Genomic DNA, 14,760 nt, shown 5'->3' on the forward strand with positions numbered 1-14,760 from the left:
TAACCTACATTCAAGAGCCATTTTAAGTATCCTGAAGAACATTCAAATTGCATAAAAGCATCAGTGAATAAAACCCAACATTAGACGCTGGGAGCACAAGCAGCTTTTTATAAGCATTTTATACCAACCCCAGCTTTGTACAAACCACCACAGCTAGCACAGGGAGTTATGGTCATAAATCTTAATGCCGTCAAAACCAGCCCTCAGGAACTCCCAGATGTTTCCTGGGAACTATCTGCATAAAAGCAAGCTGAATGGTATTGTTTTAAGGCTCTTAAAAATATAAGCCTTTTAAAGATAGCTTGTCCAAGAATATTTTGAGTGGTTCCATTACTTACAATAGAGAGGATGCACAATACAAGACTTGAAAGGCTGCAGAAGGTGCATCCACTCATACATACAGAGGCGGGATTTAGGGGAAGGGAGGAAAGGAGAGTAGTGGGATTACAAAGAGTCACAGTGTTTAACATGACACCTCTGAGTGTCTTCTGGACTTACTGCAGCAACCCATCTGCCTAACCTTCAGAGAGGCAAAAGAAATGAAAACTCAGGTCCTCTGCTGTTTGCTCAGTAGCAAGTCTTGCTTCTTCAGAGCAAACATGGGAAGAGCAGAAGGCTAGACTGGGTGAGGGAGCGTCTGTTCTCAGTTGTGGAGCAGGGCTCAGTATGGATGCTGGGCTATCTTGCTTGAGTCAGCCCACTGTGGAGGGGCATCCTGCTGATCAATTGGCTCATAGGTGCTGCGATCCTGGCCTGCACAGGTGACGCCTGAGTGGAGATGGAAGAGAACAAGCTTGTGAAAAAACGCAAAAGCACAAGAACAGAATCCTCTAGAATAAACCAACAGCTTAGGAGCACATGTCATGTTCTGCTCTGTGATCTCCCTGGCACCTGTGTTCTGTGATCCTCACTGCACAGGCAGGATATGAGAAAACCCATCCTTTCAACAAAAGCAAAATAGCCAAGATGCATTTGAACATGCTTCTTCATTCCCCGAGAACTGCTCTCTTAGTAGCCACATGGCTGTGTGGAAAGCAAGACTTGCAATACTATGTAGCAGCACAAAAAGCTCCTGTAATAGCATCTTTCAGCAAGATCAGGTTTAAGAGATCTAGTGGGGAAATGAACAGAAAAACCAGAAGCAGCAGGAACCATGGCTAGCTGTCAGCGCAGATTTAAGAGCATGAATCATCCATGAACCACTTTATGCCTCAAGTGTGCAACACCATGGCCCTAAATTTGAATTCAGCAGTGCTCCCAATTCCACTATGAATATGTGTCTATGGTATAAGACTGGCACAAAATCGTGTTACTGTCCAGCGGGCAAGCAGGGAAAGATGACAGACAGAGAATGTGCATGGACAGCTCTTTATTTATAGGCCAGGCATCTGCCATGGCTAGAAAGCAGTGTGAATCAAAGGCGGGCACCAAACTATATGAGAGGCTTGTCTGAAGCAGCAAGGATACCGCCAAGCAACAAAACCAGATTTGTGTGGAAAGCAAACAAGACAAGAGAAGACTAGGAAAAATGCAACATTGTTAGGCTCAAAAGGAAAATGCCAGATAGCAGGAAAATGAGAGGAAATGTGTCAACCACATTCAACACAAAACAACAGCCCAGAGTTTGTATGGAAAATCTTGTGAGAAAAGCAATTCAGGCGAGGGTATGAAACTACAATGTGCCAGAATTCCAACCTGTGCCTGAAAAGAGACTTTCAGACAGTATCACGCCTGTGTTGGGATAGTGTGGTTGAAAAGGAGTGCTCCCAAATTCCACCCAAAGGGATGAACTCCCCAGTTTCCATGGGATACAAATGTCAACCCCCAGTTACAAGCACATTGAGCAGCTAATAAAAACTGGCACAAACATGGCCCAGAGCAAGGCAATGTAGTTGACTCGCAGGCCTTATGACCCAGTTCAGACAGCTCTGTCAGGCATTTGCACAAATAAGATGATGGAGAAAACATCCACATTCTGTTTGTAGGGAGATGCACACAGCACACAGTGCCTCAAGCCATGGTTTCCTTCCATGGCCTCTCCTCTTTTCCTCTTTTCACAGGAAGCGTTATGTTTGCTAGCACCAAAGCAGCACAAATGACAGCTTTCAAACACTGTCATGCAGTTATACCACCCCTTTTCCTACACGGCCATCTTAGGGAGGCAAAAAGATAATTGCACCAGGCTGCTGGTTTTGCCAAGGTGAACTCCCACGCAGCAAATAATCCCTGGCAGCTGCCCCAGCATGAACTAGCACCAGGTATGCTTGGCAAAGCTGACTGAGACTCAGAACATCCAGCCACAGCCCCTTCTCTCTGGCAAGGCTGCCACACTATCATTAGCAAGTACAACCAGGAGAAAAATGAGTGCCTTCAGGCAAAGTCCCATGAGATGAGCATCAGTCCCATTTTCCAGGTGAGGAAACGGAGGCCAAATAACTAGGACATGTGAGGCCCAGGGAAAGCATGGAGTTAGAAATCCAGCTTGCTTTCCCTCTCATGCGTAATCCAGCTAAAGGAAATGCTGCCTCTGTTTTCCCCCAGAAGGAAAAGAAAGGGTTGGCAAAGAGAGAAGGACACCAAAAATCTTCCAACAAGCATGCACAAAGGCAGGAGGAGGAAGAGAGGACAAGCCTCTCAGCTACATTGAATAAGAGAGACTGTAGTCTCTCTTACTCTCTCACAATACCATTGTGGGCAAAATGGATGTCAGATGAGGACTCCATATCTGCAAGGGAAGAGAGGAAGAATGTAAATTTAAGGCCTAAGACACACCAGGACCACAAAATGGGAGAACAGACATATGAGAGAGAGAAAGAACATGCACTCCCCCCTCCTTGGAAAGGAGGCAGAATCCAGCTGCACAGAGCTCAGGCTGAAGGGTCCAAAGTGCAAGGCAAGTCAGTCCTAACACCAGTGGAGGTGGCCTACACTGACATGGAGGCAGAGGAAGCATCCTACCTAAGTTAAAGGTGTACTCTCCTCCACGCTCCCGATACATTCGATACACCAGGTAGCAGGACAGAGGTTTGAGGAGGAGGCTGAAGATGGCCATGCCTATACTGAATCGCTTTGCATCAGTGAGATAGCTGTTTGGAGGGTAGAAGACAGAGACGTGAATGATGTCTGTGAGGACTGTGAGCAGCAGGCCAGTCAGGAACTGGAAACAAAGAGAGAATGGGACATGAACTGAATAGGGGATTAACCACAAGGAGAAGCAGTTACAGCATCTGTTTCCTGCAAGATCTGTGTTCACACAATCATGCCTTCACCCCAGTATCACACATTACTAACCCTTGACACTGCCCCAGGTAGACAGAGAATCCTCCATGAATGATCTTGTACTTTTCATGCATTTTCTTCCCATCTGTCAGACACCTCAGGATTGTTTAGTTTTGCTTGCCAATCTCTTTAATGTTCAGAGAAGGGTTTTATGAAGCCCTCTAACTCAAGCACATTAAACACTTTGAGTCCTCCTCTGGCTTTACAAGTCACAACAACAGGTAAAAAAGTAAGCATGCCTTACCTCTGAGAAGCAAAATAACTGATAGTGAATGCTTCTCACTATGGTTTGCAGTGCTCATAGATTTATATGCTCTCTTAAAAAAAAAAACCCCAAACTAACCCAAACAGGAAATTTGACTTGTTCACAACTGAAATCATCACGAACTCAAAAAAGCTGTCTCCACCCTCTCCCTGAGCAGCCTGGTGGAGGCACATACCCTCACACTCACCATCAAGATGGCATCAAGGGAGTCTCGCTGCACAATGGCCCAGATCCCCACTGCAAGGACACTGAAATTTCCCCAGGCGTAGGAGGCTGGAAACATGTGGTTCATGCATCCCCTGCCAAACAAGACAAAAAACCCCAGCCCACATTCACAATAAGCCTGCAACTGTTTGTTTTGTATTCACCCCTGTTCCCATACAAACACCTCACTCTGATTTAAGATCTTCTTGCACACAGGCAGGCACAAACAGGGAGTGCCAATTCCTCAAGAATATCCCATTCCCAGGTCGAAAGAATACTCTGTTCTCACCCAGTTACCAATCACTCACCACACCGTGAGCAGCCAGTGTACCAGAATGATGGCCTATGGAAAAAAACAAAACAGAGAAGACGACAGGTCAGCAAGTTGAGAGAACTCGAGATCAACATGAAATGACACTATCTTTTTTCCAAGGGACAGGTAGAAAACTCTGGACGCATGAACCAGTGCAGACAGCTGGCAGAGTAACTGGGACATTGAAAACACAAACCCATTTTTCTCTCTGTTGCTGACTGTTTCCTGTGGTGCTACACTGTAGTCATTCATTCTCGTTGTCATCTCTTTTGACAGTTGATTCAGGGCTCACTTAGTCTTTTCTAAATGGGTTATTGATTTTGGAACTCCAGAAGAGTTTGTACAGAAAGCTGGGCAATCTGTTTCACACTATGCTAGCACAGTTTATACATGACCAATCTGGCATCCCATCACCAGCAAGGCCATGGATAGTTACGCCTGCAGCTCCCAGCAATTTCACTCCAGTCCTCAGTAAATCCTCCTTTTACCTCCTTCCAGTCTCTTCAGAGCAGTTCAACCTCACTGCAATATTAACAGACCTGAAGGCAACTTGTAGGAATCTGAGAATAAAATCCTGCCATAATACACAGCTTTTCTCACTTCAGCAAAGCCACCAAGGCTCAAATGCGAGCAGTGCCCTAAGTAGCAATAAGATGACGCTGTAACAGATTCTGTACTTTGCAAATGTCCTTTATGAGCCTCATCCTTGTGCTCAAGGGGACAAATACAAGGAGAAAGCATCTTACTGTAACAAGCGACACAAGGATTCTCTTCACCAATACTTGACATTTCTGTAACCAAGGAGACATACTCTACATGTTTATTATGACAGCAAATGGGAACAAAAATATACCACTTCCATCTTTTTCCATCCCTATATCCATGTGCTCACTCTTGTTGGCCAATCTCAAAGGGAGATTACTCACACTGACTCTCTAAACATTTGTTAAAATCAGAATATGGAAGACAGCCTCACAAAAGAAAGGCCGAAGCCCAGATACATCAGAGGATCCACGGGAATTAGGCATTCTTCCATTTTTTCTGGCTGTGAGAAGGGCTCCAACTGGCACTTATATCGACCCCAGACCCCCACATACTCCCACAAAAAAGAGAAACATAAACTAATTTGGGAAATAAGTAGCGAAAGGCTTAATTATTCAGTGAACGCTGGAAAGCTGCAGGGAGATGGGAGCACTGAGACACTAAAGAAAAAGAAATTTAAATTTAAGATCTACTGACATCCTGCTACATTCATCGACTTAAAACGTCTACCCAGGCTTTAACTTAACGCAAAACTAGTTGCTCAAGAAGAGAGTTAATCACCCACAAAGCTGTGATGGGAGTGAAGCACAGCTGGGAAATCAACAGCAGTGTCACATCTGCTGTGGCTCATGGTGCTCTGCGCAGATGGGTTCGGGGAAGACAGAGCTCTTGCTTCACTGCAGCACCCTGAGCGTTCAGCCAGAGTAGCCTAGACTTTGTCAGACCCTGCTGAAACAGATTTTTATTAATGATTTCTTGCAAGTGCTCATGAGAGCCTACAAAATGCTTCATCACCACCCCCTGCTTTCCCTTCTCCCAAACTGTACCATGGAGACCAGGCAGCAAGTGCTAATCAGTGAAATACAAGATGTTCTGGGATAAGAATGGAGACGTGCAAATAGCATTTACTCAAGAGACTATCGCAACATCAGGGAAATTCTTAATGAGGTGGTATTTAATTGCATGTTACATAGCTGCAAGCCCCCTCCAGGCTCACCAGTTAACATAATGAGGCAGGATGGCTTTTTATTTTAAAGCTGTCTAGATCAATATTGCAGTTATTAAATTATGAAGCATGCTTAGTCACCAGCATTAACTGATAGTATGAGGGACTACTGAAATAAACCCAAGGCATTCCCATCCTGGTTATTAGCCCCATACCTGACAGTTCTTCAGGGCACTATGGAATCAGCTGGTGGGTTTGGCTTCTGCTCTCACACAGAAAATGGAGTGTTAACGAAAAACGTGCTTTAAAGCCACAGTTGCTATGTGAGATTAGCTAGTTTGCAGGCAGTCTCCTGACGAGACAGCAGAAGAATCTAAATCTTTTCCATCTGTTCAAGGCCTTAAGACTGTGCCTAAGAAAAGCACATGATGCAGAACAACATCCATTGCTTCTTTTGGGAAGGTAACTCCTAAGACTTGAACTAGTGCTGAGAGCAGAAAATAAGAAAGGTGGGACCTCTGTCTCCATCTCTTCTGGACAGAAGGATGATCATGTGATTAAAAGCATCCCATTGGAAACTGGGAAGAGCTCAGGGGAATTCCTCGCAAATCTCAGCATGTGATGGGATGGAACTAATTGCCAAGCATAAAAATAGCCTAGGTCTGCCTGGGACTCATTAGATGGGAAAGTCTTTGGAACAGGAACTCCTTTAAACATGCTTCAGCACAAGGTTGAATTTTGACTAAGTTCAAAATTACATGGTTCCAAATTACAGTTATTTTCTTGTAGTATCCAACTTTTAAAGTTTTATTTACTCTTCTTTTTGGTTTTTTAAGTGAGCTCATCTACTGTGTGACATACTCACCTGAGGATGTGCTAACCAAAACATAGATCTGAGTGGCCACCTGTGAGCATATTCACTATTGAAACAGAGTGATGGTAATGAGTAGTTGGGCAGTGGAACAGGCTATCCAACAGCCTTGTCATGGTTCTATCCTTAGGGATTTTTAAAAGCCAGCTGAATTTTGAGTTGAACTGTTAGATCTAACTTTGAAGTTAGCTTTGCTTTGAGCAGGAGGTTGGATTAGATGACATACAGAGGTCTCTTTTAGTACGAACAATTCTGTGATCCAGGATTTCAAAATGCCCAAGCACAAACTCTTATGTTTCCAGGCACATGGACTGTGGAGCATTGTCCAGGCTTGACCAAACTCAAACTTTGTATTTTAAGGCTCTGCATAGTTATTGTAATAATCCCAAGTGTCAAGCATTCACTGCAAAAACATGGCTATGCTGCTTCCTACATGCTTTGCTGATCGTTACTATTAGAGCTGAGCCAGTAGAGGCTGTTTCATGAGTATGTTCCTCATCCATTCTAGGGCAATACCTGCTACATGAATTTTATAGCTCTCGAGTAGCTCAGAGACACCTCAAGCCTAAGCCATTGCTCCCTCTTGGAACACGCAGAGTTCAGTCATGCAGTTTTCTTGGAGCTGCTTCTATCACGAGGCTCATCTTTTTTTTATCTCACAGAAGCTGTAAGCAGAGCATGCCAACAAATACCAGTGGTGTGTGTTATTTCCAGTCCCTTTCTGAGTGTCTTTCCCACCTTTGCAATACGTTTCAAGGAACCAGACCCTAACTCAGGAACAGTACAAAGATGAAGGTACAGTTATTAACTCCTTGTCCCCAACCTCTTCAGCCAGAGAGCAGTACCATCAGACTTGACAACAAGGAACTTCTCAATGCTGCAAACAGTTTGCCCAAGACAAGCTCACTCTTATCTAGTAAGAGACTTGGGAATTGTTGTCTGAAGCCAGAGAAGAAAGACAACATTTCAGTTGTGCTCTCACAGGTGACTCATTCATTCAACAAGTCTGTGTTTTCCAGCTCCCCTATCTCCACCTCCCCTGGTAGAACATGTATTTCATGCTAGCAAACTTATAAATCAAATGTCCTTATTTCTCACTGTTGTTTTTAGCATGGGGAGGGGGGGAATCAAATCCAGTTTAAAAATTAAGTAGAAGGAAAGATCTTTCAATCTTCCTAATGCCCTGGGAACCAACAAATAGTCCCAACTTGTCAGAACAAAGCACGAGTTCGTTCCCAGATGGTAATGCAATGGCCTTGAAAAATTCATTTGGTTACTTGCCTCTAACAAGGGAAGTTGCTTTTCTTGGTGAACCGGTAAGAGGAGGAAGCATCGTTTTATGAATGCCAAGCTTTTATTTAGCACAGCCCCATGAAAGCCTTCCTCTACAAAGCTGAATTCATAACGGCAGCTGAGATAATGCTGTCCTCCCAGCCAACCTGTAGGCAGCCTGCTCCAAGGCCACAACTTGCAGCTTTACGGATCAATAGCAGAAAAACCTGATGTGATCAGTGGGATTAATTCTCTGGGTTTTAACCAAAGAAAGCACCTGGAACGCGCTGTAACAACCAAGATACGCAAAGGAGTGACGCTGGGAAAAGGCATCTACCCCGACAGATACCAGGGCTCCGAAAACAGGGGAGACAACAAGAAAATAAGAGGAAAAACTCTGGTATCAGGGAAGGCTTCAACATCAAACACCAACATCAAAAGCAAAAGAGGGATGTTAGCATTCTCCAGCTTGTCTGCAAGGATGCGCTTCTTCCCAGAGTGAAAAGCTTAATGTAAGTCCTTTACATTAAGTGCTGTAAGTCCCGTATTTCCCACTTCTCTGGTTACCAGATATTCACCAAAACTTTCACATTGCCCCCAGCTGAATCCCCTCCCAAGAGAGGACCAATTTCAGTTATCACACCATAACCCCAAATCAGCGGGACCACCTTCCTAAGGTACTTTTCCTGACAAGCACAAACTTTGCCTCCTCGGGATCCGTGCAGCGTCGCCGCTCTGACTGCCCAAGAGCTTTGGTAACAGGTTGGAAACACCAGCCTTGACTCCTCAGAGGCCTGCACGGCTCCGGACCAGGCCCTCACACAGGTCCCGAACAGGGGAGGGCAAGCTCCGGGAGGCCGCCCCGCGAGGAACCGGAGGGACACCCCCCCCCTCCCGGCGGAGCCCCGAACCGGCTGGCGGCCACGGGGGACAGCCGGAGCGGGCCCTCCCCGCCGGGGAAGCCCGGGAGCGGCTCGGCCCAACGGCCCCTACCTTGAGGTTGACAGCAGGCAGCTCCATGGCAGCGGCCCGCCCGCCCCGTGACTCTGGCGGCGGCGGCGGGGCCGGCTCACGAAGGGCTGGAGCCGGCTCCGGGCCGCCCAGGGGAGGGCGGCGGGGCGGGGGGAGCCGGGACACCGCCCCGCCAGCCCCCTCCGCCGTGGGGCACCGGCACCGGTGGGGCGGGAGGGAAGCGGAGGCCCGGCACCCCCCTCCCTGACCGTGTGTGTGCCCGCTCAGCTGGAGCGCGGCGGGTGTCTTGTGAGACGGCCGTGTTCAGGCATGGAGGCAGGCCGGGTGCTCTGGCTACCCGATGGGTATGGCACAGCACTTGCTTCCAAACCGGAGAGCCCCCACTTGGTTAAAAGTGCGTCTGGATGAGTTGGGTGGCTGCAAACGCTCCGCTGCTTACACACGTGAGTTTGATGTTGTACCTGTACCGTAGTCGGTGCTCAGGAGGGCTAACGCGTGTATAGGAGGGAGATAGAGATGGCTTTTGGGCACACATCAGTACTGTGACAAAAAGGTGAGGAGTGACAAAGAGGTTCTGGATAAACACCAACAAAAAGCAGCTGTGAGGTGCTGGCTGTGCTCAGTTGTGTCACACGATAACCCAGGCAAGTCAAGGTCAGTCTTTGGGGGTTGAGCACTCCTCTCTAGCCATGCAGCTGGAATGGCTGGCAGATACCGCTTCCTTTGGCCCTAAAGTTTTCCCTAGAACTCAATGACTGAACTCTCTGACTAAAAGCCTGGGAGAAATCTCAGGTTCTCCATCTCTCATTCTGGAAGAAAGCTCGTTCCATTTCAGAGCTAGGGCAGCTGATGCATCATCACCCCAACCCCACACGGTGCAGCTGTAACTTACCATTTCCTGTCCAGTTCATAATGAGCAGTCTTCTCCCCAGGTGTGGCAAATGAACTAACAGAGCCAAGAAATCAGGATGACCCCTCTCAAATCCTCCCTTCCCTTCCCAGTGTATGCTTTACCTGCAGTGTAAGACTACAGTATTTTACTGGGTCAGTTGCTTGCTTGTCGTCATGTATTCCTGCAGAAAAGATGAGGCCTCTAAGGAAGGAGCCAGGAGTCGGAAGTTCATTGCAGAAGCTGAATGTGGAAATGTATGAGTGAGTCATCCTTCAGTCTCATTTCCAGTCCAAGCAGTGCAGTGCAAGGTTATGCATGAGAATTGTGCATAACCTACACACAGACATTCTTCAACAGGTCACAAATGTAGCTCTATCTAACCTGTTCTTCACTCTGCCCTGAGTGCTATGAACTGCTAGTATGCAGCACGCTTGAAGATCTCCCAAGGCAAATTATTAAATGCCAAAATAAAACAACCTAGAAAATGCTAACTAGAGGAAGCAGCAGAACAAAACTGACTGGCTGCATGGCTCACAACAGCAGTAGGAAAACAGGCTGCAAAAGTCCCCCCCGTAGGAATGTCTGAATGTGCCACTTTACCAGATGAACGACTGTGCTATAACTCTTCCATTGCCACATGACACATCAGCTGTGACTTCATTTCCATTTGTGTCTTGCAGGGAAGCCCTGCCTCTATTCCCAGAAGTAGTGGCATCAAATGGGATCAATGCTAGTGGGCCCAGTAATGTTAAGGACTGGATTTTACCCTACATGACAGAAAGAAGATGTGACACCTACAATGGGAGGAAAGATACAGAAAGACTTTGAATAGCCATATTGCTGGCTCAGTGCTCGAGTGCAAAGGGTGGGTGCAAAAATATCTATCAAAGGAGAACTGTTGGTTTTAGAAAGACAAATTCCAGTGTCTCAGATTAAGTACAGCACTGTTTGGACGCAGCAGCATGTGGGCATCTTTGCTCCTTTCAGTCTGAGTGAGGCAGAGTCTCATTACCATTTATGCAGCATGAGCCATAATTTGGATTGATGTGAGTGCTGTTCAATGCAAAGCATTCCTTTCGCCTTGTACAATAAAAGCACTTTACTTCATTTTGTTCGTCAATGTATCGTGCAATTAATTCAGCCATGCTTATTATATTCTGGGCTTGCATGTCATGGACTCAAGGGACTTAGAAACATCTTAATGATCTCACGGCTATGAAAACAATGAGAGTGATAGACATTATGCATTTGCACATCTCTCACACCTATCTGATCTGGGGGGGTTGGTTGATTTTTATCTCTGCTTTTGCAAATGTTATCTCTGCCTTGTAAATTGCCTTTCTGTGTAACCTGCTGTCTCTGTCCCCTTCCCTAGGCTTGATAACTCAAAGCGACATCAACATGGTGAGACAGATAAGCACCAAGTTAAAGAAGACCTGCAGGGAGATGTGGACAACCCAGGAGACAGGGTACAGAGATTTTCCTGGCCTAGAAGGCTGATGCAGGTGAGTTCAGCTCACTGCAACTAATACCCAGCAATTAGCTGCTTCAAATACATTGGTGGTATGTTTTGTGCAGGCTGAGTAAAAATCTAACACACAGCTGGCTTCCTTCCCGACAGCAGAAAAGTGAGGCTAGTAAGACAGAAATGTTTTCCTTTGTGTTTCCAGGACACTGTACCCTCGGTGGGTAAGGTAATACCAATTCCATGGGGAAGTAGAGGAGCTGATAACAATTACTTGTGCTGCCCTTATCTAGCCTGTGGGGATGGAGACAACCTCACCCCTCATAGTTGTGCCCTTCTTCTGCCCTCACTTGAGGTCTAGTCTGAAGGTAACTAAAGACTGCAGCTGACACCAGTGTCTTTAAATTGTGCCCCTGGCTATGGAGCTGAGAGTAATGAAGGCATCAGGTCTGCAGAAATGCATGTATTATGAACAGAACCTTTCTGAATAATCAGGGAGGAAGGGCATGCAGGATTTGTCCTGGCTGTACAAACTCCCCTTTAAATCCCAGTGGGAAATCAGCAAGCAGAAACATTATTTGGATTGGAGGAGAAACTGAAGGTATTTTGTACTGCTAGTAGGGAGCCTCCTCTTGCACTTCACTGCAAAACAGGCTATGGCAGACAGGAGAGTTTGGGGAATGGAGAGGCTATCTTGTGCTATCTTGAAAGCACACCTGAAAGTCCTTTCCAGTCTTAGCAAGGAAGAGTTGCTTCTCTGCTCTTCTCTCTTTAGAGCTTTGAGACATAATTGCGGGGCTACAAGATTCACAAGGACTCTAGAAAATGAATTGACACACCAGAAATGGGTTTCTCAGAACGTCCCGAGACAACAGCAGCTCGTATTTTCTGATTAAAAAAATGTGAGAGCAATGCATTTCCCAGGCTTTCTGTAGCAGAGAGTGACTGGCATGGACTTGAGCAATTTGGTATAGCCTGGGTTTGAAATTGAAGCACTTTCACACACTGTGGATTGACAACTGGGTAATTACAGGAGGGTAGGGGGAGGAGAGAGGGTTTCAATAAAACACCCCCGAGCTAAAATGAATGCAGACTATTACAGACCTGAGCCAGAATGATTCCCAAGTGTTTTAATTTGTGCTTCCATTCCTTGTCTCTCTTGCAGTCATCATTTTGGCAACTGCCAGCAACATCCCCAAGATTCAACTGCATTTGCAGAGCAGGCAGCTGCTGAGATGATTATGTCAAATCAGCACGCTGTCCTCTCTTTTCCATGTCTAATGATTCTCACCCTTGGAGAACTGTTTTAAAATGATGCACACCCCTTGGACTCATTGTGAGGCTGCTAACAGCAGGAGCTGTAGAGCAGGAGTTTGGGTGGGACTCTGTCACTCACCTTTCTTGCATGCATGCCCTGCAATTAACTTGAAAAATTGTTCCACAGAGGCCTGCTATGGGTGGTTTGGGCCTGGTCCAAAGTCCTCTCAGAACAATAGAAACTCTTGAGGGAGCTCTGGGTTAAGCTCTCTGGTGCCAGTCGAGAAGCTGAGCTTGTGTGAATTCTTAATTTGAATTTCTCAAACAATCAGTTGAGAAGAACTTATAACTCAAGACTTGCTTGACGTTCATCTCCCCCTCTCTTTTGTTCAGACCTTATGCCCCCAAAGGCAGAGCTGTCACTGACTACACTGTAACTGGGAGATACTGGGAAGGAAGGGGAAAGTGAAATGTAATCTAGTGATCCTGCCACTCTGCAGGTGCCTTGAGACAGCACAGAGAGACACTAAAAAGCTTTGCTACGCTCAGAAGCGGGTTGGACGTGGACAAATGTTGCAGTGGGGTTTCATATCACAGGCTGGTCTTTTGTTCCACACCTTGGCCTGTTATTTACTCAACAGCTTTCCATTGCACTGCAATTGCAGTCGGTAGTTGATCTGCTGATATATAAATCAGGTTGCTGATGCTATTCACACTGCTGTGGCTGTGCAGCATATGCTTGTGCCACTGCTCACTCTTTCTGCTTCACCTCTGCAACGTCACAGCTCTGTTCAGAAAGAATGAGTCTTGGTCCTGGGTTCTCTTTTTGCAACTCCGATGTGAACAACCAATCCAGTAATGGTGTGACTTGATTTATAAGAACAATTCAATTTTCACTGACCATACACGTTGAACTAATCCCACCAGTTAAGAAGAACATGTTCTTTGTATTCACAATAAAAGATGAAACAGGAAGAGCTGAAGAAGCAAGTCTCCTTTTGGAGCCTAGAAGCTCTGGCTTAAAATTCAGATTTACTGTTTAAGCCTGCTTGTATTTCACATCATTTGCAACACAGGCTTGCCCAAAACACTGCCTAGGATCCTACACAGATTTTGTATGCAGGGCAATGAATACCTGCATCATCAAGGATAAAGGCCCCTGCAAAATTTCCTGCTTTCTTTCAATTGCACTGTTCCAACCAGATCTCACTGCTGTATGGAAAGCAGTGTGGTATCAGAACCTGGCTTTGATAATGCTGTGCATGTGGTTCCCATCAGTGTCACACACACCACTGAGAGCTCTGCAATTGACTGTGATCAATTAAAGCCTTTTTCCCTTTATGCTTCCACTGACAATAGCACTGGCAGCACCACCCACTATTATGCATTTGAGCTGAGGGAGGGGCTGCTTTTCTCTCTCTGGGTTAACAAATTGTATCGTGGCACAGAGCTAGAGCCAAACTACCTTCCTTTATTCCTGCCTTTTGGGCTAAAACTGCAAGCAGAAATCTAAATAGCTACATCCAACCCAGTGGTAGGTTTTACCTTAACACTCCTTTACAAATTCCTCCTGTAGTGTACCTTCTAGCACTGCAGGTGTATGTGGGTCAGAACTAATACTGTATTCATAGCATAGCTGTCGTCAGACTGGGCACTCATCATGTTAGAGGCATAAACTATTATGTTAAGCAGCATTTGGGTGAGCACACAATGCGGAGTGACATTACAACAGAAACAGGAGTGCAAAATGGAGATTTGCCTACCTAAAGGGAACACAGGGCAGTTCAGGGAAACCTCATAATTCTGACCACAGCACCAGGATTAATATTTCTATTCCTACAAGAAGTGCTGTACATCTCCAGATTCATGAATATAAAAGGCTTCAGAACTGTCTCTTACCAGAAACCAGGGTGCTGGGGTATTAGCAGTAGGAAAGAACATCTTTACTGACTAACACTACTGTTTAACACAGGTAGCCTGTGCTGCTTCAATATATCACTGAAATCAATAATTCATCAGTAATATAAAGAGTTCTAAATGTCTGGATGGATACACCAGGCAGAAACAGACCGTTGGATGCAGTTTGAGTGAGAATACAGGGAAGACTGGATCCCCAATTTGGGTAGAGAAATATTTCTACCAAGTGGCTCTGTGTGAGCTGAAGTCATCACTGTTACCTGCTGGCCAGCACCCTCCTAGGCCTTTCTGGCTCCTGCCCCATCCTTAGGTGCAGTCAAAGAAGCAGAGGAGTTGCAGAAAAGG

At 45.9% G+C, this 14,760-nt stretch overlaps 1 protein-coding gene across 4 annotated transcripts; it reads right to left on the reverse strand.

Moving 5' to 3' along the window:
- Positions 1 to 114: 114 nt before the first annotated feature.
- Positions 115 to 8,968, reverse strand: AGTRAP (angiotensin II receptor associated protein). 4 transcript variants are annotated; one of them, XM_057430772.1, is made up of 6 exons: positions 8,906 to 8,968; positions 4,057 to 4,091; positions 3,732 to 3,843; positions 2,959 to 3,157; positions 2,687 to 2,725; positions 115 to 768 (listed from the first exon to the last, which is right to left on the reverse strand). In XM_057430772.1, the coding sequence occupies exons 1-6, from the start codon at positions 8,930 to 8,932 to the stop codon at positions 662 to 664; spliced, it is 519 nt and encodes a 172-aa protein (XP_057286755.1). In that variant the 5' UTR covers positions 8,933 to 8,968; the 3' UTR covers positions 115 to 661. The 4 variants fall into 4 exon arrangements, with proteins under 4 accessions (XP_057286755.1, XP_057286758.1, XP_057286757.1 ...); XM_057430775.1 differs by having other exon boundaries at positions 4,038 to 4,091; positions 8,906 to 8,929; XM_057430774.1 differs by lacking the exon at positions 8,906 to 8,968 and adding an exon at positions 5,441 to 5,502.
- Positions 8,969 to 14,760: the final 5,792 nt, after the last annotated feature.

Source organism: Pezoporus wallicus, unplaced genomic scaffold (assembly GCF_028554395.1).
Source record: "Pezoporus wallicus isolate ANWC-B61680 ecotype Strahan unplaced genomic scaffold, APGP_CSIRO_Pwel_v1 contig_11693, whole genome shotgun sequence".
NCBI lineage: Eukaryota > Metazoa > Chordata > Aves > Psittaciformes > Psittacidae > Pezoporus > Pezoporus wallicus.

What these genes read in the sequence shown, in the direction of transcription:
- AGTRAP (XM_057430772.1), bottom strand. Translation starts at nt 8,932, where the DNA reads ATGGAGCTGCCTGCTGTCAACCTCAAG. An exon ending in TGCCTGCTGTCAACCTCAAG is followed by an intron (nt 4,092 to 8,905) that starts GTAGGGGCCGTT and finishes TTTTTTCCATAG; the next exon opens with GCCATCATTCTGGTACACTG. An exon ending in AGAGTACACCTTTAACTTAG is followed by an intron (nt 2,726 to 2,958) that starts GTAGGATGCTTC and finishes CTTCCCTTGCAG; the next exon opens with ATATGGAGTCCTCATCTGAC.